General features: G+C 46.4%; 11 protein-coding genes across 11 annotated transcripts; 8 read left to right on the top strand and 3 right to left on the bottom strand.

Annotated features, from left to right (window-relative positions):
* Nucleotides 1–517: 517 nt before the first annotated feature.
* Nucleotides 518–2,378, top strand: N7495_006650 (putative C6 transcription factor (AmyR); the record flags this gene model as incomplete). Its single annotated transcript, XM_057209301.1, has 3 exons — nt 518–1,485; nt 1,545–1,902; nt 1,965–2,378. 3 exons carry the CDS (start codon nt 518–520, stop codon nt 2,376–2,378), a joined length of 1,740 nt encoding a protein of 579 aa, XP_057063075.1.
* Nucleotides 2,379–3,493: 1,115 nt separating this feature from the next.
* Nucleotides 3,494–4,731, top strand: N7495_006649 (uncharacterized protein; the record flags this gene model as incomplete). Its single annotated transcript, XM_057209300.1, has 6 exons — nt 3,494–3,675; nt 3,732–3,771; nt 3,855–3,979; nt 4,082–4,277; nt 4,344–4,644; nt 4,703–4,731. 6 exons carry the CDS (start codon nt 3,494–3,496, stop codon nt 4,729–4,731), a joined length of 873 nt encoding a protein of 290 aa, XP_057063074.1.
* Nucleotides 4,732–4,943: 212 nt separating this feature from the next.
* On the bottom strand, nt 4,944–6,858 carry N7495_006648 (arylsulfatase; the record flags this gene model as incomplete). The annotated part of the gene is made up of 2 exons (XM_057209299.1): nt 4,944–6,645; nt 6,704–6,858. The coding sequence occupies 2 exons, from the start codon at nt 6,856–6,858 to the stop codon at nt 4,944–4,946; spliced, it is 1,857 nt and encodes a 618-aa protein (XP_057063073.1).
* A 1,834-nt stretch (nt 6,859–8,692) lies between these two features.
* Nucleotides 8,693–10,421, bottom strand: N7495_006647 (uncharacterized protein; the record flags this gene model as incomplete). Its single annotated transcript, XM_057209298.1, has 2 exons — nt 8,693–9,425; nt 9,997–10,421. 2 exons carry the CDS (start codon nt 10,419–10,421, stop codon nt 8,693–8,695), a joined length of 1,158 nt encoding a protein of 385 aa, XP_057063072.1.
* A 730-nt stretch (nt 10,422–11,151) lies between these two features.
* Nucleotides 11,152–12,636, top strand: N7495_006646 (glycosyltransferase family 69 protein; the record flags this gene model as incomplete). The annotated part of the gene is made up of 1 exon (XM_057209297.1): nt 11,152–12,636. One exon carries the CDS (start codon nt 11,152–11,154, stop codon nt 12,634–12,636), a length of 1,485 nt encoding a protein of 494 aa, XP_057063071.1.
* Nucleotides 12,637–12,984: 348 nt separating this feature from the next.
* Nucleotides 12,985–13,764, top strand: N7495_006645 (pyridoxamine 5'-phosphate oxidase family protein; the record flags this gene model as incomplete). The annotated part of the gene is made up of 2 exons (XM_057209296.1): nt 12,985–13,101; nt 13,162–13,764. The coding sequence occupies 2 exons, from the start codon at nt 12,985–12,987 to the stop codon at nt 13,762–13,764; spliced, it is 720 nt and encodes a 239-aa protein (XP_057063070.1).
* Nucleotides 13,765–14,111: 347 nt separating this feature from the next.
* Nucleotides 14,112–14,993, top strand: N7495_006644 (lipoyl(octanoyl) transferase LIP2; the record flags this gene model as incomplete). Its single annotated transcript, XM_057209295.1, has 1 exon — nt 14,112–14,993. The coding sequence occupies one exon, from the start codon at nt 14,112–14,114 to the stop codon at nt 14,991–14,993; it is 882 nt and encodes a 293-aa protein (XP_057063069.1).
* A 697-nt stretch (nt 14,994–15,690) lies between these two features.
* On the top strand, nt 15,691–17,172 carry N7495_006643 (retrograde cargo receptor ERV46; the record flags this gene model as incomplete). Its single annotated transcript, XM_057209294.1, has 3 exons — nt 15,691–15,883; nt 15,957–16,137; nt 16,230–17,172. The coding sequence occupies 3 exons, from the start codon at nt 15,691–15,693 to the stop codon at nt 17,170–17,172; spliced, it is 1,317 nt and encodes a 438-aa protein (XP_057063068.1).
* A 1,119-nt stretch (nt 17,173–18,291) lies between these two features.
* Nucleotides 18,292–19,777, top strand: N7495_006642 (glycoside hydrolase family 76 protein; the record flags this gene model as incomplete). The annotated part of the gene is made up of 3 exons (XM_057209293.1): nt 18,292–18,403; nt 18,455–19,158; nt 19,217–19,777. The coding sequence occupies 3 exons, from the start codon at nt 18,292–18,294 to the stop codon at nt 19,775–19,777; spliced, it is 1,377 nt and encodes a 458-aa protein (XP_057063067.1).
* Nucleotides 19,778–20,212: 435 nt separating this feature from the next.
* On the bottom strand, nt 20,213–22,360 carry N7495_006641 (uncharacterized protein; the record flags this gene model as incomplete). Its single annotated transcript, XM_057209292.1, has 1 exon — nt 20,213–22,360. One exon carries the CDS (start codon nt 22,358–22,360, stop codon nt 20,213–20,215), a length of 2,148 nt encoding a protein of 715 aa, XP_057063066.1.
* Nucleotides 22,361–22,709: 349 nt separating this feature from the next.
* usgS (transmembrane protein UsgS) lies at nt 22,710–24,187 on the top strand (the record flags this gene model as incomplete). Its single annotated transcript, XM_057209291.1, has 5 exons — nt 22,710–22,767; nt 22,991–23,097; nt 23,149–23,321; nt 23,378–23,771; nt 23,825–24,187. 5 exons carry the CDS (start codon nt 22,710–22,712, stop codon nt 24,185–24,187), a joined length of 1,095 nt encoding a protein of 364 aa, XP_057063065.1.
* Between the last annotated feature and the right edge of the window lie 16 nt (nt 24,188–24,203).

Here is a 24,203-nt window from a genome sequence, read left to right as displayed (position 1 = left end):
TTAATACGGAGTGCCGAGATATACAGAGTACATCTCACATCTTCAATAACCTTGACAGATGTGTGGATTAGATTTTGATCTTCTACTAGGTATGAAAGGCTACATTAGCGGAAACTAAAGCCTCTTCATCCCATGTAGAGCATAACAAGATCACCTGGTACAATTGCCGGTAAACCCCGCATAAATGGAAGATGATCTATAGGCCGATGCCCATGTGCATATGTCAGGCCCAAAACCTCCTTGGCCATCATGACACCTACCTATCACAACCCCAGTACATCAGAAAATCAATCAGAAAATCACCAGCGCCCGCATGGACCTACAGACCTTGCGGGGTTCTTAGTTCTGACCTGCAGGGCATGTCCCCGGATCCTTTCTTTTCTTCCAAGCCTTTTTCCCAATTAAATCTTCCATTCTACTCTTCGTAATTCATTCCAAGGCTGATTCTCACGCCTAACATGCACTTCCCTGCTTCTTTACCTGCGTTATCCCGGCATTCAAAGCTTCTCTGTCCGTCATGACTCTGGCTTCTCCATCTAAGTTACCCTTAAAACAAGCTTGCGACAATTGCAGGCGTCGCAAGATCAAATGCTCGCGCGAACTACCATGCGATAAATGTCAGCGCTTGTTTCTTTCATGTTCTTATAGCGATGTACTTCGTCGCAAAGGTCCTAAATTTCGAACTCTGTATCCATTAGCACCTGGGCATCCACTTGCCACTGGAAATTATTCAGTTATACAACCGTTCTGTGCTATGCAAGACGGCTGTTCAGATGCTCCGTACTTTGGGCTCAATGTGCCCTCTTCTCCCACTCCACCGCCCTCGGATACCAGTGCGCAATTCCCACTGTATTCAATTTGTGATGATGTTCCTCAGTCATCACACACGGAGTCGGTATCGTCGCCAGACTCGATCGATTTTTCAGGAGCGTCAATCTTAAGCCCAACCCTCCCTCAGGCAGGCCGTTTATCACCTGAAATATTACTGGCACATTTCAATGCTCACCAGAGATATCTACTCCCCATTATGCCAGTCGTATATGGTGAGCGACTGCACATGGACTGTCAGCAGCCAGAATGGCTGTCTCCTCAACGATACTCATTTCTAGCCTCCCTCTGTGCAGCAACGCATATTCAACTAAAGCTAGATGATACTGTTCCATCACAGGACTTGGATGGCTTTCAGAGGTGGACTGGCTCTCACCAACGTATTTCTGGAGAAATGCTGCTGGAAGAGGTTTTGCGCGCTAGACGTGAATATGATATTGTGGAGGATAGAAGCATTGAGAACCTTCTTACCTCTTTCTTCTTATATGCATCTTATGGAAATATGGACAAGCAAGATCACGCGTGGTTTTATTTGTGCCAGGCCACATCAATGGCGTTTACTCTGGGCCTTCATCGTGAGTCGACCTATGAGGATTTTACCGTCGAGGAAGCTGAGGAACGACGACGGGTTTTTTGGCTGCTTTTCATCACAGAAAGGTGAGCAGCTCACAAAGAATATCCATGAATATACCAAACCCTCATGCTGATTTAAAAAGGGGATATGCACTTCAACAATCAAAGCCTCTTATGCTGCCCAGATCTATCCAGAAACCCCAGGCGCTCTGCTCTGAGAATCCAATTCTAGCGTATGGCTTCGTCAACCTAATCAACATATTCGACAAACTCACGGCCAGTATCTATGATGGTGTACTGGAAGCTCAAGATTTTGATATTCTCATAGTGCAGCAGTGGCTGCAAACTATGATGTGGAAGATACCAGTCAGCAGCCCACAGCCAAGACTTCAAGACAACGCGCTCTTATCTTTTCATCTACCCGTAATGTCGGAAAAAGCTTCCATGCGCGTCATAAGCATCGTATCCCCGGGATCTACAGATCCGCATAGCATAGAGATGGTAAGTGGCCATTCTCACCCTAATAGCTAGGTATAGTACTGGAATTAATAGGGTGGATCTAGGAGCAAAGGACATTTAATGCGGCCGCATCTATCAACGTGAAAAGTTCGTTTGATCAAAACTTTACACAGCCGATAGTCGATCCTCGTGAGCTTCTGTGGAGTATATTACAAACTGTTTCACAGATTCGGGGCTCGCCTTCGTATCGATTTCCGGTACTTTTAGAACGCTGCAAGGCTTTACTTGAACTCAATTGCTCGGTAGCGATTGGGAATCCTTTACCTTCCTTTGCTACAACTCTACCTAACCAATCCACCGCTTGGGCTAGAGAGGCTGGAGAGGCTGGAGATGGATGCGACTCGGTTGGGGTTCCTATATATCAACCAAATCTTGACGTTGCTGGTGAGGGTGAGGTTATTGAGTCTCACCTTTCTCGGAGGATTGGATGTGAATTTCATGATTGCATTCCGCCATAACTGTAGGCAGAGAGCTCGTGTGGCTCCAAATACGCCACTTGAAAGCTTTGGAACCACTTCTGAGCCACAGTAGCAGTCGTTTATGTATAAATCGACCTCGATAGCCCAAACCAAATATCTTTTCTCATCTCCATTCTTATCTAATATCTACAAAACCCCAGAGTAATATAGTGAATGGATCGTACCTTAGTAAAATTCGTATGTAGTAAGTGTGCTTAATCAAGAAAATCCAGTTTCATTCGAATTACGTCTCAAAAGCTGAACGATCCACTCTTCCGCTTTCCATAAGGACAAATCACAAGTGCAGCGACAAACACCTCAATTGTGATGTCAAAGTCCACTTGAATCATGTCAAACCTCAGACTAAAGATGGAGGTTGAAGACAAGCCTGTACCCAGCCCATCGCTATCCTGGCCAAGCGACGATATATTTCTGTAGATAAGATGAATATTTGAAAAGTCGCGTGAGATCTACGTCCTGCTCGATGCGGACAAGTTTCACTCCAGTCGTTCTCGTCAATGAATCATCAAATGCCATGATCATATAGGTAGAGAAATTGAATATCAATCTACAGCACTTCTGAAGTCATATACGCATACCTGGGTCAGAAAGGCGAAGCTAGGCAATGAATGCAACGAACTCTTTTAATCTATGGGTGGGGCCCTAAACAACATTATCGCCCTGCAAAGCTGCCATCAGCAGATCACTTAAGTCTTATCTAAGTAGTGGAATCATAGTTTGTGAATTTATAGGATAACTTTGCAGACTTTGGCATTATACTCACCTTATACTTGATAGTGTTCTTGACCTAGATTAACGTCGCATAGCAGAGGTATTCAATGATTACTGATTTGGTTGAAGGAAGCTTGCATAGATTTTAGTACAGTTGCTTTTAGAGTCTCAAAGGATCCTGAATCAGATGGCAGCCTACAATCATTGCTCGAATTTGCTCCATCAAGTTGTCCAACAGTTTAAGCCAACGGACACGTTGGATCTCTGCTTAGTCATTCCGCAAGACCTCGGCAAGAATCCCGAACATGGTTCCGACAAGTTTGTTGGGCTGGAAGTCTCACGATACTCAATTATTCAGTCCGAATTAACAAGAATCAAGCTTTATGTTCGCTCGAACAGCCGCCCGGAGTGCCATAGGCATCCGTGCGTTCTCAACCGCGCGAGTTTGCCGAGGCGAGCTAGCATACCAGGTCTACGGGCCAGAGGGCGAACAGGCCGTCCGGGACCCCATCGTGTTCCTGCATGGTCTTTTTGGCTCTAAGCAGAACAATCGGGGTATCAGTAAGTATGTTTTCAGCTCTAAACTGTATTGATGGATGCTTGTGCTAAATCTTGCCTTAGGGTTCTGGCTCGGGACTTGAAATGCCAAATCTTTACGCTGGTATGTTTCGGTCTTATCTTCCGATTATTGGAAGATAACGGCGAGGACTTTACATTGGATTATGTATTGACCTGAAATTCCAGGATTTGCGCAATCATGGTCAGTCCTTCCATGCCCAGGAACATAACTATTCCGTTATGGCCGAGGACGTGCAGGAGTTCATGCAACAGCAAAAGCTAGACAAAGCTGTTCTAATGGGTCATTCAATGTAAGTTCTGCTGAGATATTGTGTCTCGTGAGGAACACAAACTTGAAGATCTGTTTTTCAAAGTTTCCTGCTGGTGCACGATTTATACTAAATAATGAAAAGGGGCGCTAAAGTTGCGATGACGGTGGCTCTCAACAAGCCAGAAACCGTGTCGGCTTTGATTCCAGTTGACAACGCCCCAGTCAGCAAAACTCTCAAGAGTGACTTCCACAAATATGTCCGAGGAATGCAGCACGTGGAACAAGCTAGAGTTTCAAAGCAGTCAGAAGCTTACAAACTCATGGAGCCATATGAAGAGGTGAGATTTGATTCATTCTAAGTATACCGCGTCCTTTCGAGATGGAAGCTGACTATCAATGTTCAGTCACTTCCTATTCGCCAGTTCCTACTCACCAACATGGTCCGCTCTGAAGAGGACAATGTGTTCAAGTTTCGCGTGCCATTAGATGTCCTTGGTCGCTCGCTTGATAATATGGCTGAGTTTCCTTTCGATTCGAAATCCGCTCAATATGATGGACCTACGCTATTCGTCAGGGGGACAAAGTCTCGTTATATCACAGATGATACTATCCCTGCTATCAAGAATTTTTTCCCCAGGGCAGAGGTTGCGGATGTTGAGGCAGGACACTGGCTTATCTCGGAGAACCCTGAAGCCTTCCGCAAAGGTGAGTTCTCCCGATCCACTCGGCTCATAGAACTTATGCTAACCTTGTGTTCCAACAGCGGTGGTGAAATTCCTGGGATCATCTTAATCTTCTTCGCAAGTATCAAAGATTGAAATTTAACTAATTGATAGACAGATAAATTGATAGAATAAAATCTGCCTTGGCTACCCTTCAAACATTGGACATAATGCTTGCCTATATCCTCCAAGATTTACCAATAAAAAGAACAAAGCGTAAGTATACTGAAAGTACAATGATTTCTATCGACTTTGGACAATCTACATTTACTAATAGTAGGCTCACCATTGTTTCACCACACGCTGAAACCGAGGTGGCTGGCGCGTGAACTTCTCAGGTGTATCACGGGCGCCTTCTTTCCAGTAGTCGAATTCCATCCAAGCATTCTCTGGCATCTGTGCTTCTGTAGCCTCCAAGAACTGCCCCAGATCGGGACATAGAGGAACGACACCTGTCTCAATAACGTACTGGTCCCAAAGCTTAAGCAACATCTTCAGCTTCTCGGGCTCCTGCTTCGAGAGATCATGCACCTCGCCCGGATCTTTCTCGAGGTTGTATAGCTGCCAGAGTTCAGGGCCCTTGGGCTTCGGAATAAACACAATCTTCCAGTCTGCACAGCGCAGTGCGGCCCGACCGCAGGTTTCCCAGCCTTGGATGAAATCACGCGGGTGGATACGCTCAGCCTCTCCTACGGCCCAGCGGTAGAAGCTGCGGCCACGCATGGAGACCACCTCACGACCCTGATATGTTGGGGCCGGGTGCTTTACCCCTGCCATTTCCAAGATAGATGGAGCCAGGTCCATGACTGTTGCGAATTGATCGGTAATTCCTCCTTTGGGCGTTGTGGCATCGCCCGGCTTCAAGTTTATGTTTTTCGGGAAACGGCAGGTGAAGGGCACGCGCACACCTCCTTCGGTTGTGTAGGCCTTGTACAGGCGCGAAGGGGCAGTGGAGGCCTGCGCCCAGCGCGGGCCATACCAGATGAATGAGTTGCCAGCACCCAGATTTTCCAGGCTGTTGTCGTAATACTTCTGCAAGTGTGGCATCACGCCGTTTTTGACCATGGGGTAGGCTTCATATGCCGCACCCTCAGCACCATTGTCAGACATGAAACAGACAAATGTGTTATCAAGCTCGTCAATGGACTTTAGGTAATCGACTACCTTACCGACGTTGAAGTCGATACACTCGACCATGCCTGCGAAGACTTCCATTGCTGTCGCAGACTTCTTCTTCTCCTCCGGCGTGTATTCCTCCCACGGCTTGACTTCGTCCGCGTCAACAGGGTATGGCTCGACATCGTCACGGATCATTCCTAGATCCTTCAGACGCTGCAGTCGCTTCTGACGCAGTATATCGGGACCTTCGTCGTAGACACCACGATAGTGATCGATATATTCGCGTGGTGCCTGTAAAGGCCAATGTGGTGCTGTAAAGGGTAGATAGCCAAAGAAAGGGCGATCTCCCTTTCCATCTGGACCTTCACTGCCGCCGGATTTCTTCCACTCGCGCAGGTAATCGATCATTTTATCACCATATCCGTTGGAAGAGTACCAGCCCTCTGGAAGATAACGCACATACTCTCCATCTTCCATGTGCAGACCGATGTAGCTCGCTTCAATGAATGTGGGGATCAGATCCTCGTCGCGAAGCTCCGGTTCAAAGGCATAATGGTTCGAACATGCAGGGAGATGGGCAAAGGATCTGGTAAACCCTCGCTTCTTTGGTGATCGCTCTGGAGTTAGGCCCAGGTGCCATTTGCCTGACATGACAGTATGATATCCTGCATCCTGTAGGAGCTCTGGCAACGCAACGACCCTCTCATTTAGATATCCCTCATATCCGGGCATTCCTCGTTGTGGTGCGGTACTCATGGCTGAGCCTTTGGGCCCGTTTTGACCAGAGATATTTGTCCATTCGATCAGATTACCGAGGCCTGCTATGTGATGATCTGTACCAGTCATGATCATAGCACGGGTGGGACTGACATCCAATAAATATATTAGCTATCGCTATCTAGGAAATTCAAAATCATACTTACGAGCATGCTGCCGCAGCATGAAAATCCGTGAATCTCAATCCCTCTTTAGCAATCTGATCGACGTTGGGAGTACGAATCTCTCCACCGAAACATCCCACATCAGAGAATCCCAAGTCATCGGCGACGATAACTAAGAAATTGGGACGTTTCGCCATGATTATAGATTAAGGGTTCTAAGAAATGAGAACAGAGAAGGTCAAATAACAAGGGGAGGAAGAGGAGAGAGAGAACATTTATACAAAAACAAACAAAAACTATGCAGTTTAGCACTACGCGTTATCATACAATCTTTAACTATTCATCGTCGTCAATCGGCCCTCGGCTGCAAGAGAAAGTGGATTATGTGGATCTGATCCAACTTGATAACGCGGGGAAGCTAACTATTTACCCCTCGCGCTACGGAGTATAATCATTGCTCGTCACATCTCTAGTAGAGCTTCTTTCATTGACATCCAAGCAGATTAGCTAACTAATCTTGAACTTATCGTAGCTACTCCTTAATTGAATCGTCCATTATCCCTCGAAATCGGAATGTCCTAGTGTAACGCTCCTGTATGGCGTGATCACTCCACTGAGTTACGCATCGGCTCTCGGCTGCCTTCAATTATTGTATACAAAATGCCAAAATGAGATGAGTTATAGACCTCGAAACTGACCTCTGGAGCTCTTGTGTCATCTCGTAAATAAGCCATGTACGGAGGGTAAGATATGGACGAGAATAGCCCGCATTGACGGAGTACCTACTAAAGTGAGCACTACAATCTGACGTCAAATACCTATTTTGTACTAGATGTTTCATTCTGGTCAGTCAGTCTTCTCGAAACTACCTTTCTTGAAATGAGAATTCGAGAGCCATCATACCTACATACCTACCTAGGTACCGAGAAATTACACGTGGACCTAATCTTCATGTTATATCATCGTCAGAGTATCCGGAAGTCCCTCAACAGGTTCTCATTCCAGGTCTTACTTTTGTAATCAGGGAATTCAAGCTATTCACATTTTATAGTCAGGACTTTACTCACAAGGCTATCTTTCTCTATTCAATGGCTATCACCACTTTTTAGTTGGCAAGTTTACGATGCCGAAGGGAGAGTATTCCTCGTCCTGTATGGACGTTGCTAAAGCTCTGGGGGCTATAATGTTGACCGTCATAATTGTATAATTGATGAAACATTCCACTGGTCACAAGTTGCCTTCGAAATATGTAGGTAAGGGAGTCTAGCTACCTAGATATTTATGTAGATAGGTATGCCTATGTTAGTAGAGATCTACAAACAGCTAACCTTAGAAGTAACGCAAGGAATCCATGAAAAATGTTACCTAGGTACAAATTAGGGATTCCAAGGTTGATACATCAACACTAGAAGCGGCTTATTGACCCCCTTGATCCATGAAAATCAACAACCATTATGTTTATTTGGGTATCGACAAATTAACTAAATACCTTCCACATTCAATGGTTTTTATTCAGGCATGTCTGTATAATTATCATGCCTAGTCATAAAATCCAGAAAAATTCTTTCAACAATATCCTTGCCATCTAAGCGGCTGTTTCTCGCTTTCTCGAGGGCTGGAGGGCTTATGTTGCTGAAGGTTCAATGGGCGAATACAGATCTGTGAATATTTTCGGAGAGAGGCCTTTGAAAGAAGACTGGAGCTCAAGAATTTCTCTCCATGGTTTATCATTGAAGCTGTCAACAAGCCCCATAAAGGCATTCGCAACATTGCTGTACAGATTACCACAATTTTGAGGTTTGCTGGAGTGCCTAGGAACTTCTAATCGGAGCCGATCATCCTTTTCGTCTTATTCTTATGTGCAGCTTGGTTCATCATAATATTTGAACGGCGAACTAAAGAATGATAGGTACTAAGAGACGTGATCTACAGTCGGGTAATCGACATATGTTTTTCTTTGTTCTATCATGACATTACGTGACAACAAGACCTGGCATTTGAAAAGCTTCACATCTGCTTCTACTCTCTGTATTATTCTTCAATATATTCCACTGCAGTTCCAAACAACGATTCCCAGAACTCTTTTCCAATTTCTCTGTGTCGAGACACAAAGAAATATCCCTGTAGAATTGGCAATGCACTAGCCCAATCTTCCACACAAAGTCGCCTCGCAAAGCTCTGCAGACCTGATACCAACCATTGGTGACATCTTAACCCTGTAGTTCCGAGAGCACCCAAGAAATACATCCAAAATAAGAGCTCGGGGGCAGTCTCCTCAAGAAGTGAAATACCCACTTCCAAACTGTACCGAACGCCTTCAATAGCATATTCCATGCATGGCTTCCCTCGGAACCCCCATATCCGGACGGAAGAATATAGCAAAATAGACACTCGGATGACTTCGTCCAAAGGTTTCAACGAGTATTCGTAAGGCATAGAAGATAATCGATGGACCAAGAGCAGTAAATAATCATTCTCTACTGCCATAAGACGGCGATCCGCCTCGCAGATGGCCTCGAATAGAAGAATCAGTTGTTGGAATGACTTGATAATGCTTTGAAGTTCTGGACGTATGTCTGCAGACCATGCCGAGTCGAAAAATCGGTTCCCGATCGGACAGGATTTATTGCAGAGACGACTCGCCTCGGCAATTATGGACTTTGTTAGGACTCTATGCTCCCATTTCTCGCAAATTTCAAATGTGGGAGGTCCTTGCTTCAGAAGTCCAATTACAAGATCGCAACTGCCAATAGTTAGAGAGATTCTCTTCTAGAAGGAACTGGTAAATCTTACCAATATATTGTGGAAAGAGTATGCTGTGAAAAAACTTCTAGCCCTCCCATTGCATGTATGATCTTCTTGAGACCTTCTGCATGAGCCTCGACTGCAGGTACGTTACCTTCCGAGCCCTATAGATCAAGGTCAGCAAGCGCAGGATGTTCATATTATCTCAAACTTTACCTCAATGCAAAGCAAATGGGTTACCACTAGGATGGTCAACTCCGAGTAAACCTCCTTGGGGCTTTGTAATATATTTTGAAGTGATCTGAAAGTTCTTGAACGCAGCCGGAGTGCATCGTGGGCAGATCGATGCACAATATGTGAAGGGGCCCCCCGCACCCACAGACCCGTAGTTCGGCTGGAAGCGCTCATTAATAGCATCGCCTCTATCAACGCTGGTTGATTAATTGCCTTCTTAATCATCCAGCTGGTCATATCGGTTGAGCTTAATGGGTAGCATGCTTTGGAGACGAAATGACAGTCTGTCAGAATGGTTAGATAGTGAATATTTAAATGCGGGGCAAAATTAAGGAGGCAATACACTCCATCAATACTGACAATGACGGAGATAGTAGTCCATAGATTTATCCGTGGACAATGATAGAGAAGGAAAGGCCTTTACAATGCCTGTTTCCGCCGGTTGATATACTAGAAGTTCAGATTTGATCGACCCTGGTCGTTGGCTCTTTTCGCAACGGTCGGAAACTGCGGCAATTGAGGACTTAGAGCTTTTGGAGACTTTGGTGAAAGGAGGGGTTACAGAAGTCTTGAACTTCTCCTGCTCTGTTTCTTTCTTTAGTCGATGATATCTCTTGCGTATGAAGGCTTGTTTGGCCCGAGATGAGGCATCTTGAGAGTTTTCTTCGTGGTTCACCCACAAGAAATCTCCGGCTGGTTGAGCTGCTTGACGTGAGGCAGGGTTACTTGGTGCAGCACGCATAGCAAGTCTTTTTGGTACTTTACCGCGATCGGATGCCATTGGTGAGTTCTAAAATATTTGGTGGGTTGAATTTGGAGGATCTTAAGGTAGGGGGGTAAAAGGATGGTTAGCCCCCACAAGTCTTTTCTTAAATCCTCGTTTTACCTAACTTTTATCAAGATCTATCCATGCATGTACACGAAATGTTACAAATCTTTGATCTATGGATTATGCTGACGGGTTTAAAGCAGGAATGTGGCTGATGCATAAAAAGTTAAGTTTAAGCCACCTCCTGGACGAACCTGGTCCATTGTGATTGCATTTGATATGATGATTCTGGTCTACTTGATCACCATTTTAAATCTCAACTAGAAGGTATTTACGTTGTCAATCATACGCCATTTAACTGTTGATGTATTTCTATCTCTTATGTTGGATCAATTCTAACGCAAATCACCTTGAATAGGGGGCAAGTTACCGTTTTCGGATGTCCATTGGAATGCCACAACCATCTTCGGCCATAACGCTCTTCGAAATCTCGAAGCTGATGGATGCTCCAAAACATATCCCTGATCCGGTGAATTCTGATCATGGTTATTTGTAGATAGTGCAGCCTAGTGAGGCTAAGCACGCTGAATGCGGTAAACAGCTCATGAGCATCTTTCTTTAGGCCCCGGGGGGATATCCTTTCCCTCCCTGCTCACCTTTAAGAACCAGCATCTAGAATTTGAAGAGGGGTCGCTTGTTCCCTATATTGATTGCGTCTATTATCTGTTGAGAGGCGCTCGTCATGGTGAGGCCGAGACACTACCAGTTCTTGACGGCGGCAGCTACTATTGCTTTCGGGCTATGGTTCCTGACATCCAGGCTGCGTGTACTTCAGATAGACTGGGGAAAACATTCTGGTATAGACCTTTTTGACGGAAGCCTACCACCAGTGCCAAATTATGACCCCGAAAATGAGGCGGAACTGTATGATACGGATCCCACTGAACCGGAATCTGGATATCAGGCGACAACAACGGAGAATGAATTAGTAAAAGCTCCAAGTCCCACATCAGCACTAGAATGGAACTCTGGTTGGGATGACCAAGAACCATGGCCCGAATGGTCACAGACGACTACGACAACAAGCTCCGAATCGCCTCAGCCCACAACCCATGTTTCACAGGAGGAGTTGGAGAAATATCTTCATGCTATCTTGGATTACAAAGACACTTCATTTGAGCAAGTTCCATGTCCAGTAAATATTGGAAACCGATACAAGGAGCTACAGGCTACCGCCAGTGGTAATGGACAAATTCGATATTTCTTTGCGCTGGATCTATACCAGTCAGCCGCGATTATTCCACGATTATTCAGCAGTATTATCGAGGCGATCCGATTCCTAGGCCCGGAACACTGCGCCATCTCCATTGTCGAGGGTCGATCCGAAGATGGAACATACGAAATCCTCGCAGCCCTGAAGTCACGCGTAGAGGTCATGGGTGCGCATGTCTTCCTCTCGACTAGCACAATCAATCCATTGAATGGCAAATTGAACCGCATTGAGGCTCTGTCAAAACTGCGAAACAAGGCTCTGGACCCATTGAAGGCCCAAGGTCCCTCTGGTCTTATGCCAGAGTTGGCAGACATGTACTCGCCCGAAGCTGTAATCATATTCATCAACGACATCGCTTTATGCCCGGAAGATATTTTGGAGTTGGTGTTTCAACATGTCAATCAGGAAGCGCACATGACGTGCGCTTTTGACTGGATCTTTAACGGAACGCTGTTTTACGATTCTTGGGTTTCACGGTCGTTAGTCGGGAATACCTTCTTTGAAGTGCCACACGACGGGTCATGGGACTACAGCAAGGACATGTTCTTTGATGATCCAGAGAGTAAGAGTCGGTACGAAGCATTTCAGCCTGTGCAGGTTTACTCTTGCTGGGGTGGTATGGTCACCTTGGATGCGGTCTCATTTGCAGAAGACACTATCAAGTTCCGTTCATCCGAAGAAGGTGAATGCTACATGGGTGAGCCCACACTATTGGGCAAGGATCTATATCGTTTGAAGCTTGGAAAGATTCTTGCTATCCCTTCTGTCAATGTTGCTTACTCGGATAAGGAGGCTGTGGGAACCAAGTATGTTCGAGGGCATGTAAGCGATCATGTCAATGTCACAATGTCGGTGATGCATAAGGAGGAAAAGGTGAAGTGGAAAGTGGCCCCTCCTGGCATGGTCAAGTGCCTTCCCAACTTCAACCAGCCTTCTTGGTCAGAGTCAATTTGAAATATCCCCATATTTTCAGTCTCTTCTAGGGTTGACTATCATAAACAGTATCTTTTCTGTGTCCAATTTCTGCTTCCATGTACATATCCTGCATCTCAACTTTGGAACTGGAGGATGTTCTTCTATCTTGAGCATTTTTAATTCAGATTATGACATATTTAGTGACTGAATATTGGCTTTTTAATAAATCTCTTTATTTTCAGCAAATAATTGATGTTTGGAGCTGAACTCGTATTGACCAATCCTGTCATGACGTCGATGATAACTAATCCCCTCCGACCGCCCGGCAGATCTTCACCATCCCACCTTGTATCATCATCTACCTGGGTATATCACCGCGCATTCACGATGGCTGACTCTCTCAATCCACCGCTCTCCTACGAGGCTTCGGCCAGTACAACTCATCAGCATGAAGCTACCTCTCTGCCATCAGAGGTTGTCCAATGCCTGAAGAACTCTCGTTTCGTATGCGAGCTTCCAAGCCACTCCCAATCACCAATATACTAATCCTCTCCTCATAATTAGCTCCATCTGGCCACATGTGATAATGATCTTACTCCCCATATCTCCCTTATGTCCTACACCTACCTTCCCTCGACCCCCTACGATCCGTACCCCACCATCATCATGACCACGAACCCCACATCGCGCAAAACCAACCACCTACTTTCCAACCCGCGTGTATCGCTCTTGGTCCACGACTGGGTCTCTCATCGCCCACCAACCCGGACTCCGAACCCTGGTGGACGTGATGGGTCTCCCCCGCCTGCTGCCAGCCGGTCATCGTTGGCCACCATGTTGCTCAATCTGAACACTAGTGCTCTTTCCAGTATCTCCACTACTATTACCGGTAACGCACGGTTCCTGGAGCCCGGTTCGGAGGAAGAAGATTGGTGTAAGGAACGGCATCTCGAGAACAATACCTTTGACGAGGAAGAGATCAGTATGTTTGGTCAACGACAGCCCCAGGACCCAAGTCAGCGTCGGCCTAGCCTGGCTATTGACGATGATGTTCGCGTAGTCATTGTACAAGTTCGTGAGGGTCGCATTGCAGACTGGAAGGGTGGAGTTCGGGACTGGGTCTTGCTTCCTACGTCAGAGCAGGAGCAGCTAGTCAACGGGGTGTAGTTTGAAACTCCTAATTAAAACAGAAAGGATACTGTTATTTAAGTGAGTACATAGATTAGGATTAAATGAATTTGATTTTGTGTCAAATTCTCCTGCACTATAGCATAAATCGAGAGCGAGAGAAAGAGAGATAAAATGCGGACAATGGGTTTAAGTCTGAAACCTATTATAGAGTAAATACTGACAGCGGGTGTTTCAGACTTATTGGTCTTTGAATCTAAGCGTTATCCGCTTATCATCTGACTCGCAGCTTCTCCGCAAACCTAAAATCCTATTAGTTTCTTAACTTCACAACTGGGACCTCAATCTTAATCTCAACCCACATTAACCTATATAACCCAGCCACCATGAGGCTCGCTCACCTACATCTCCCTAACACGACTCCATTTGTGCGGGTATCCGAAATTCAACAAGCCCTCACAACCCGCCTCCTCACTCACAAAAAGATTGCCTCACCAGGCTCAATATCCTCACAAGAAATATCTACAACCGGCCGATTACCCTCAAATGCCTACCCACCACCCCCAGATTCCACAATTATTACGTTCACTCCGAATCCCGTGTATACAACAGGCCGCCGCGACTTGCCACCGTCAAACACATCACCTCCATCCCTCGTCAACATATCATTGCCACCTCCCCTTGAGCCCATTCGGTCAATTCTGACACCAGACGGATCTAATGGCTCCAAGGCAGAATACCATCCTACACTACGCGGGGGTCAAACAACATACCACGGCCCCGGCCAGATGGTCGCATACACAATCCTAGATCTCCGACGTTTAGGACTCTCTCCCCGGTGTCACATCCGCGTTCTAGAAAATAGTGTGATCGATCTACTCAAAAGTTACGGAGTAAATGGTTTCGTCACGGAAGATCCAGGCGTCTGGGTTAACGACCCATCTCTGCCCGCGGATCAGCTTCCGAAAAAGATCACTGCAGTCGGTGTGCATCTCCGTCGTAATATTAGTAGCTTTGGTGTCGGGCTGAATGTTACCGAGGAGCCGATGTGGTTTTTCAAGCAAATTGTTCCTTGTGGGTTGGACGGGCGAGAAGCGACGAGCTTGGAAGGCGTTGGTGTGCGAGGGATCAGTGTCGATGAGGTGGCGCATGGGTTTGTCGAGCGGTTTGTTAGTCGTGTTAATGAGGATTTTGCATGTAAATCCTCTCGAGAGAAGATTGACGAGATTTATGCTGTTCAAGAATCAGATCTCCTTCTTCATAAGTAGGTAGTACCTCTGCTCCATCCCCATTAATATGCCTCTGACCTATTGTGCTTACCTAGGCATTCATGAATGATCACTGCCCAGGAGGAAAATATATCGCTACCTAGGTACGAAGTCATCCATTTCCGAGGTGTCGATGTTATACTGGCATGATCAAAGGCAACGTTTAAAAGCGTGATTAAATGTAGACCTTAGAAAGCTGGCTTACCCGTGAGCCAAACCAATTCATTCTAAAACTACTAGTAAGTATTCCAAGGTTCAAATGTTGTGATGGCAGAAATAGAAATAGTTAGCGATATAGATCAGAGTCATGTGATATATTAGTCAGCACTGAGTTCCACCAATCACAGAGTGTCTTCTGTCCTTTCAATGGAGTAATGCGTATGCACTATCTAGATAATATTGACCAGATTACCCTTGAGCAAGGTTGTCGCACGCCCTCATTGACTGATACGCGTAAAACTCAGATCTTAAACGGAATTGATCCGAATTGACTGGATTAATTTCCAATTGACCTTAATTCACGTAAGTATCCATCCATCTATCTGATTCAGCCGCCCCCATTTACGAAGCTCCTCCGCCCGCGTGTTCATCGCTGACTGTTTCATCTTCTCTTTCTCCAGTCAATTGCGCTTCCTACTCTCTCTTTCATTTTTCCGTGAGGTGTTGATATATATATGTTCGTCGGCCCATCGGCGAAATGTCCTCAAAGTCGCGATTCACGAGACTAGACGCCTTCGCCAAAACCGTCGAGGATGCCCGCATTCGGACCAACTCTGGTGGCATTATCACTGTCGCCTCATTGCTAGTGGTGCTATGGCTAGTGTTTGGAGAATGGGCAGATTATCGCCGAATCGTTGTACAGCCGGAGCTCATTGTTGACAAGTCGAGAGGTAAGAATTATCGGACAGTTTGCGCTCAAGTGGTAGAGACGGCATTACTGACATGGACGACCGAACTGAATAGGCGAGAGAATGGAGATTCATCTAAACATGACTTTCCCGCGACTGCCCTGTGAGCTTTTGACTCTGGATGTCATGGATGTCTCGGGAGAACAGCAGGTTGGTGTCGCGCATGGTGTAAACAAAGTTCGCCTGAGTTCTGTTGCCGATGGTAGTAAAGTCATTGAAGTCCAATCTCTGGATTTGTAAGTTTACATATCCAATTATAATATTTTGATCTTTTGCGCAGCAAAAATCCAATGGAATCAAGCTGACACCATGTTACCTCGTTTTCTAGACACTCTCCTCAAGACGCTGCCCAACATCTGGATCCTGATTACTGTGGTGATTGCTACGGAGCCCCATCACCAGAAAACGCCATCAAGCCGGGTTGCTGTTCGACCTGTGACGAGGTTCGAGAGGCTTATGCGAATAAGCAATGGGCATTTGGTATCGGAGAGAACGTAGAGCAGTGCACTCGCGAAGGATATGGAGAGCGACTAACAGCACAGCGACGAGAGGGCTGCCGTGTCGAGGGTGTACTGCGCGTAAACAAGGTGGTTGGCAATTTCCACATCGCACCAGGCCGCAGCTTCACGAACATGAACATGCATGCGCACGATCTCGAGAACTACTTCCTGCCGGGCCAATCAGCAGAGGACCAGCACACAATGACCCACCAGATCCACGAGCTTCGATTTGGACCTCAGCTCCCTGCTGAACTAGCTAGCCGGTGGCAGTGGAGTGATCACCATCACACCAACCCGCTTGACGATACGGAGCAAATAACCGCTGAGCCTGCATACAACTTCATGTACTTCGTCAAGGTTGTCTCGACCTCCTATCTCCCTCTTGGCTGGGATCCGTCATTCTCATCTGCCATCCACAGCGCCTATGACAAGGCCCCTCTTGGCTCCCATGGTCTTGCGTATGGCTCTCAAGGTAGCATTGAGGCCCATCAGTACTCTGTTACTTCACACAAGCGCTCACTGATGGGCGGTACCGATGCCGCTGACGGCCACGATGAGCGCATGCACGCCGCTGGCGGTATTCCAGGCGTTTTCTTCAACTACGACATTTCCCCCATGAAGGTGGTCAACCGCGAGACTCGGCCCAAGACCTTCGTTGGCTTCCTGACTGGCGTTTGCGCGATCATTGGTGGTACTTTGACGGTCGCTGCAGCCTTGGACCGCGGATTCTACGAGGGTAGCCAGCGTATCAAGAAATCGCACTCAAGCTAGATTGTCTTCTTAATGATATTTGGCATATTGACTTGCTGAAAAGTCTGGTTCTTGTAGCATTTCGGGATTGAAGATATTCAGGAAGTGTGGCGTTTTTGGGATACCTTTCATACATTGTTTTCGTTCTTGACTTTTTACCCTTTGTTCGCATGTATGTATTCTCTTAGATAGTTGGGTGATTTCAACAGGGATGCACTATTTTTAACACGATTCTTCTACTATTTTGAAAATCTACAAAATATCCAACTCAGTAACGACTATACCTGAAAAGAATGGGTTCGTTCCACCTGTGGACACAGTTCATCACTCATTCTTCCACAAGACATGAATCGATGCCCCACAATGTCCCTTGAACTTATCTATCAAGACAGGGACATTGTTCCTGAGGTCCTGGCACTTTCTAGACACGCTATTCAGGTACCAAGGCGGGCCGCAGCGCAGGCCCAAGGAGAACCATTCTCTTCTACCGGAAAGGGATAAAGGTTACAACAACATCCCAATGTAACAACTTGCTCAGTAAGCTCGCTTGCAGCCAGAGCTTCCGCCGCCCTGTCAATTCAGATAGTAGTAAATGATTGGGTCAATTGAGGGATAGAGACTCCAGTTTTAACCCAGACGATTGTGCAGGAGACTTGACAGCTCCCTGCCCGCATTCCACAACGATCCTCATCATGGAACGGGGTCTAACTGAACCATTGGAACCATGGTATCTGAAAGACCCAGGGTTACAATTCTGCCATTTTAACACCTGTTTCTGTGAATCATACGACTTACCCTTGGGAATATGCTCTTTGCAGTTGGCTCTACACTCCTGATGAAGGGAGTCGAGGGATACACGCCTTGTTACCATACCAGTAAAAAAGGAATTGGAATGTGATCAGTTTGGCTCAATTATCCCCACAGGGTCTAAGTTGGATCCTTGAATCTTCTTCATCTTCTTGTTCACGGCTTTGTCTTGTCAATTTGATAGTGAATTGAACAGTGAACACCTATTGAATCCATCGGTGTTTGATGATCAATTGATGTTATTGAGCACTCTGAGCACCTATCAACTTGGAGAAGCTCATTACTGGCATAACTCTACATATCTTGGCTAAGAAAACTGCTATACTGCCGGTCATGCTCGTAATAGGCCAAGCATCTCGCCCATCATGGGGTGGATTGTTGACGATGGCTCTTCTTGGAGCCTCAAGAACAACATGGGCTGTAGAATTGGATATTGAAAGTGGAGGTCAGTTAGCCGGCGCGCATATCTGATACGATCTCTAACTTAGGCTCATAGATTCCCTCAAAAAGGCCGCGAAGGCAGTCGCCACAAATATGATGACCTATTATACTGGCATGAACCCCGGAGATAACCCCGGTAACCTTCCAGATCCATACTACTGGTGGGAAGCTGGAGCGATGTTCAACAGCTTGATTGACTACTGGTATTTCACTGGCGACGACACATGGAATAATATCACCACACAAGGACTACTCTGGCAAGCTGGACCCAACGCAGCGTTCATGCCAAACAATCAGACCAAGACAGAAGGAAATGACGATCAAGCCTTTTGGGGATTCGCAGCTATGTCTGCCGCAGAGCGCAACTTTCCCAATCCCCCAAGTAGTCAACCACAATGGTTGGAAATGGCTCAAGCAACATTCAATACCCAGGCCGCGCGGTGGGATACTTCGACATGCGGTGGAGGTTTGCGATGGCAGATTTTTACATGGAACAATGGATACACCTACAAGAACACAATATCTACTGGCGGGTTTTTCAATTTGGCTGCACGCTTGGCGAGGTATACTGGCAACAATACGTATACGGAATGGGCTGAGAAAGCGTGGGATTGGACGTATGACGTCGGCTTCATGACTCCCGAGTACCACTTCTGGGATGGCGCGAGTGATTTATCTAATTGTACGGACATGAACAAGATCGAATGGACGTATAATACTGGTGTTTTCCTGCTAGGAGCAGCAAATATGTGGAATGTGGTGAGTTTTATACCAGCCAAGATGCGATACTGAGAATTTCTTCTAACACGGACAACAGACGGAAGATCCCAAATGGAAAGATCGCATCACGAAAACACTAAAGGCAGCAGATATATTCTTTGAGAAGGACGTCTTGCTTGAACGTGCCTGTGAGACCGTCAATACTTGCATGGTTGATCAGCGATCTTTCAAAGGTTATCTAGCCCGATGGATGGCCGCCACGACTCAGGTAGCACCGTTCACTTACGACTTGATTATGCCCAAACTCAAGGCGTCCGCCTCTGCAGCTGCTAAGTCTTGCAGTGGCGGAGAGGCAGGGACAACATGTGGTCTCAAATGGACTGATCAGAAATGGGACAGCACGAAAGACTTTGGACAGCAAATGGCTGCTCTGGAAGTTATTCAGAGTAATTTGATTACTCGCGTTGATCCACCTGTTACCAGTGACAACGGCGGCACTAGCAAAGGTAACCCTAGTGCCGGTGGCATGCCTCAGCAGCCGAAGCCCCATGCTCTTTCATATGCCATCACAACTGCCGATAGAGCTGGCGCCGGCATCCTGACATTAATGATGATCGTCGCTATTGGGGGATCTGTTGGGTGGATGGCCTGGGACTGACAATTTTCTGTTTTTATATCCCTTGCTGGCGTTTTGCGAAGACTAGCTTTCAAATTGATATCCCTTCATCCAGTTGAATTACAGTACTAAGGATTCAAGATCAAGAATAGCTGTGAGATGTTTGATATATGAATTAAGAAATATAGCGACCTAATAATGGGCGTACTGATAGTATGGGCTAGTCCTATCCCAACGGGGTATATGCAGCGCTAGAATGGGGGGAAACCCAGGAAGAAAAAACCAGAACCCATTATACACATCGCCCCGCCGTTCATCATGTAAGTTAGTATGGGAGGGTTCGTAAGAATGAAAATGATAAAAACGCAAGGAGAAAGGAGAATGGCAAATCGTGGTGGCACATGCAAGAAGGAGTACACATTAAATAAGTACTAATCAGACAGAAAAGAGGAAAGGACATAAGTGGGAGAAATAGATTTAATCGAGATCCCAAGGATCTGATTTCTTGGATATTTCTGCATTCTCATATTCAGAAGATTCGCGCTCCAAGGGGAAGCTGAAATCATCGATAAGAGGCGATTTAAGAGGCTGAAATTTCGAGCTCGACTCGAAGTTAGAGTTGCTGGTTTGGTTAATGACAATGCGCGCGGCAATGTGCATTAATATTATAAAAAGAGAGATCGGTGGCACCAGAACAAGGGTTAGCGCTTTGGAGACCATTGATACAGCCTCCTTAGTTGGTGATGGCGGCCTGTATAAAGTGGAAATGGGCGGCATCGGGGAGAAATCCCGTGTTCGTGTTGCTCGATTTCGCCGACGGAACTCGACACTCATGTGGGTAAAATCTGTGGTGGGAGATGTCTCTAGAGATGTATCTTTCTGTGACATCTGATTGCTCGAAGGGATGCTGAGAGAAGACGTTGAGATGCATTCTCGGGTTGGATATGGCTTGTCCGAAACGCTATGACAAGGAGCTTCAAGATTTTGAGTCAAAGACAGCTGACTGTCTCCAGAAAGTGGTATTGTAGACGATGCTGAACTAGTTTCATAATGCTTCTGGGCCCAGTCATCGTATTCCACGGGAGTAGCGAGATCCAACACAGAAGTTGATCGAGAGGGGGAACCAGCAGAATGAAATGAATCGGGGCTGGATGCTACCGAGATGTAGTTATCAGCTTGGGGTTTGGTATCCACTCTGGATATGCCCTCCTCCAATTTGATGTCCTCCAACTTGATTTGGTGACCAATTTCAAGGTTCAACTTGGTCATGGCTCCAGTTCTAGGTGGAGTGCTAGCCGTTTTAGCATTAGCCTCTACCTTCAAGTTGGGCTCGTAAGTCGCTTCCAAAGCGGGGCTAGTTGTTCTAAATTCATCACATACTCGAGGATGGTCGGCCTCGGATAGATTAGTAACAGCAAGACTGTCCATCTCAGCTTCAACACCGCCGTTTATTCCATCCAGAAACGGAATCCCAGCGGTCGCTTCGTCTATGGATGCAACGGCCGCTTTCACGATAACCTCCGGCTTAGATTTACTTTCGTTTTCAGATTGAAGCATGACATGTGGCTTAGTCTCAGATACAGGCTGAGATTTGCGTTCAGATTCAGCTTCGGCTTCGACAATAGCGTCGAGCTCGAGCTTTTCCGATTCAAACTCGGATGTCGGTTCAGTGCGTGATTCTAGGACAGAAGAAATCTCGGCAACTGCCTCGCTCTGCCGAACAGGGGTCGCATCAAATTTGGCTCGCAAGCTGGTAAAAGTCTGGGGTGTGTCTGTCACTGATCGTTTAAGAGGTTTGATCTTCGGAAATTCACATGCGCTAGAAGTAGATGGGGATAAATCATCAGCAGCAAACGTTTCGGATTTTTTGCTATTGGCTCCGAAGTAGGTCACTATACTTTCGTCCGTAGTGGTGCCATCGGTATCCTCTCCCGCACTGCCATACTCCGGAAATTCCAGTTTTATTTCTGCAAGGGAAGCTTGGCTCCTCCCTGTGACCAAGGATTTCCGTTTGGGTTGCCATGCTTTCTTGCGCCTGGGTGCTGTTGCATACTCGGGGAGATCAACCGTAAACGCACGTTTGAAGGGACATGGCGTGACCTCATATCGCAGAACTGTAGGTAACGCAGTCTTCAAATCCCCCACCAGTTTTTGATTGTCTTCAGTCTCATGTGGCAGCTCTATGCGGTAGTAGGTAAGTGGGCGAATGCGCAAGACAAACTTGGACACCCCATCTACACACCAGCACTGGGAGTTTTTCAAAATGGCGTGAACAACGTTTCCACATTTTAGGAATGCTGTAATTCCATGGATCCTTTCCAGCCTCAGAGGAGCGGTTGCGACAGTCCGCTCTGCAGCAGAGCGCCAAGGCAGGGTCTCAATGGTATCAACGGGGTAATCGAAATCGGATGGGGCAGAACTTGAAGGGATTGGGACTAGGGCTCTAGGCGCAAAGTGGACGATTTTAGCGGAAGGATGATAGAATATGACATTTTCCGAAAGATTTGGCGCCGGTGAAATACGTTGCGCGTGAGGGTTTAGCTTGGGTGGAAGGGTGGCCGAGCGCCGGATAGATTGGATCTGATCCTGATCCAGATCCAAGAACTCGCTAGGAGACTCGGGCATTATAAAGAGGCTAGACAGGCAAGAAGGTATACATGAGTGGGACCCATGAAAGAGAGTGGACGGGGAAGAGACAAAGAAGGAGAAGGTTTGCTTAGAAGGTTTTCTTAGTAACTTTCTTTATCGCATTTTCTCCAGTTTATTTTCCCAACGCGCGGGGACGCATAGTGGCCTTATTGCCTTGTTGCCTTGCACTGACATCACAGTCAGGTGACTCTCACGGTCCACATTCTATTTGGATGCCTACACACTTCACTCTGCGAACACTTTTCAGAAGTTTCTGATATTCATGAAACTTGTTTTATTGAACTCCACCAATATCAAAAGGCTTTGAAAGTCCACTGACTTGCAAATGTCAAATTTCGAGCCCAATGCCGTCATCCGCGGCTTCCAGCTCACGGTGGTAGGAAGTACGTTTCCCCAAGTTTGCATTGCGCGACCCTGAGCCATTCAAGATCGGAGCTCTTGGCGGTTTGAGACTCAGATAGCTATTGATATCATGTACATTTAAGAGATGCGAGATATAGCTATTAAATGCGTTAACGGCTGCTCTCTTCAATGGCAGACAGGACAATACCTTCCGCGTTCTTCTATCGAGTTGTAATGCTAACTGATTTGATCTTCTCTTCATAGCTGTGCGAGCCTTGAGAAATCCTGAACTCTTCAAATATGATCATTTTCGACAGGCTGCTCTGGCCATAGCTGTGGGAGTCATTATTCAACTTATCATTCAGATCCCAGTAGGTCTCGTGCCCTCTTACTCTTTGTGAAAAACTTCTGACTTTCTGCAGATAATTGCCTTGAAGTTCGGTTTGTATATACTGTCATGGATTATTAATCTTGATCGTTCGACCTGGGATGAGACTCTTCTTAGTGGCCTAAACTTCCTGAGCAAAACTGTGCTTCAAGTCCCATTCCTGTTAATGACCTTGATGAGCTACGTAACACCTACACTTGATGAGATGTAAGTATTAAGTCTCCTGCTCATTCAACCCTGCTTGAAGCTCATTATCCTGCTAGATTCATGGAATCAATTCAGTGGGTAGACAAGACATACACCAACAAGCACAAGTCTGAAGATCCCAACACTCTACGTGCTATGTACTACCCCAACTTGGTCCTTTTCAAGAGCTCTAGGGGCCCCCGCTCTAGCCGGCCCATGTCCGAAGCCCTCATGGCTTTCGCCCACCGGTATGGAAAGAAAATGGGAATGCTACTAGGTGTTTACTTGCTCTCTACGGCCCCCTTGGTTGGTCGCTTTGTAATGCCAGCCTTGAGTTTTTACACTTTCAAAAACTACGTTGGCACCGTCCCAGCGGCTGCTATTTTCGGTACAGGCCTCATTTTGCCCAAGGCATATCTTGTCCTATTCTTCCATACCTACTATTCGTCGCGTAGTCTTATGCGAGAGCTTGTGAGTTTGATTCCTTGGGATTTTTTAATCGGACCTATCTGACAACTTCCCAGCTCGAACCATATTTCCGCCGAATCAAGTTCACTCCTGAGCAAAAAAAACTTTGGTTCCGTGATCGCGAGGGTGTTCTATTTGGCTTTGCCTTTGCCTTTACCATTGTTTTGAAGACACCTTTCATTGGCGTTCTTATGTATGGTGTTGCCGAGGCTTCTACGGCATATCTCATCACTAAGATCACAGACCCCCCGCCGTCTCCTACTGAAAGTGAGGGCTTTCCGGAAAGCCAGGTGAAATGGAAGAACAAGCATGACTTCCTACGCTTGTCCCTTGATCAGTTAGACAAGCTTAATGAAGTGACTGACAAGGTTCCTGCTAAGGATGAGTCTTCCATTCATACGGAGAGGAAGTTCATTTAGAAGACTTAAGGCATAG

This window comes from Penicillium taxi, assembly GCF_028828555.1.
Source record: "Penicillium taxi strain IBT 34144 chromosome Unknown utg000004l_segment0_segment0, whole genome shotgun sequence".
Lineage (NCBI taxonomy): Eukaryota > Fungi > Ascomycota > Eurotiomycetes > Eurotiales > Aspergillaceae > Penicillium > Penicillium taxi.
The sequence above is the reverse complement of the archived record's forward strand: the minus strand, read 5'-3'. Positions and strand labels throughout refer to the sequence as shown.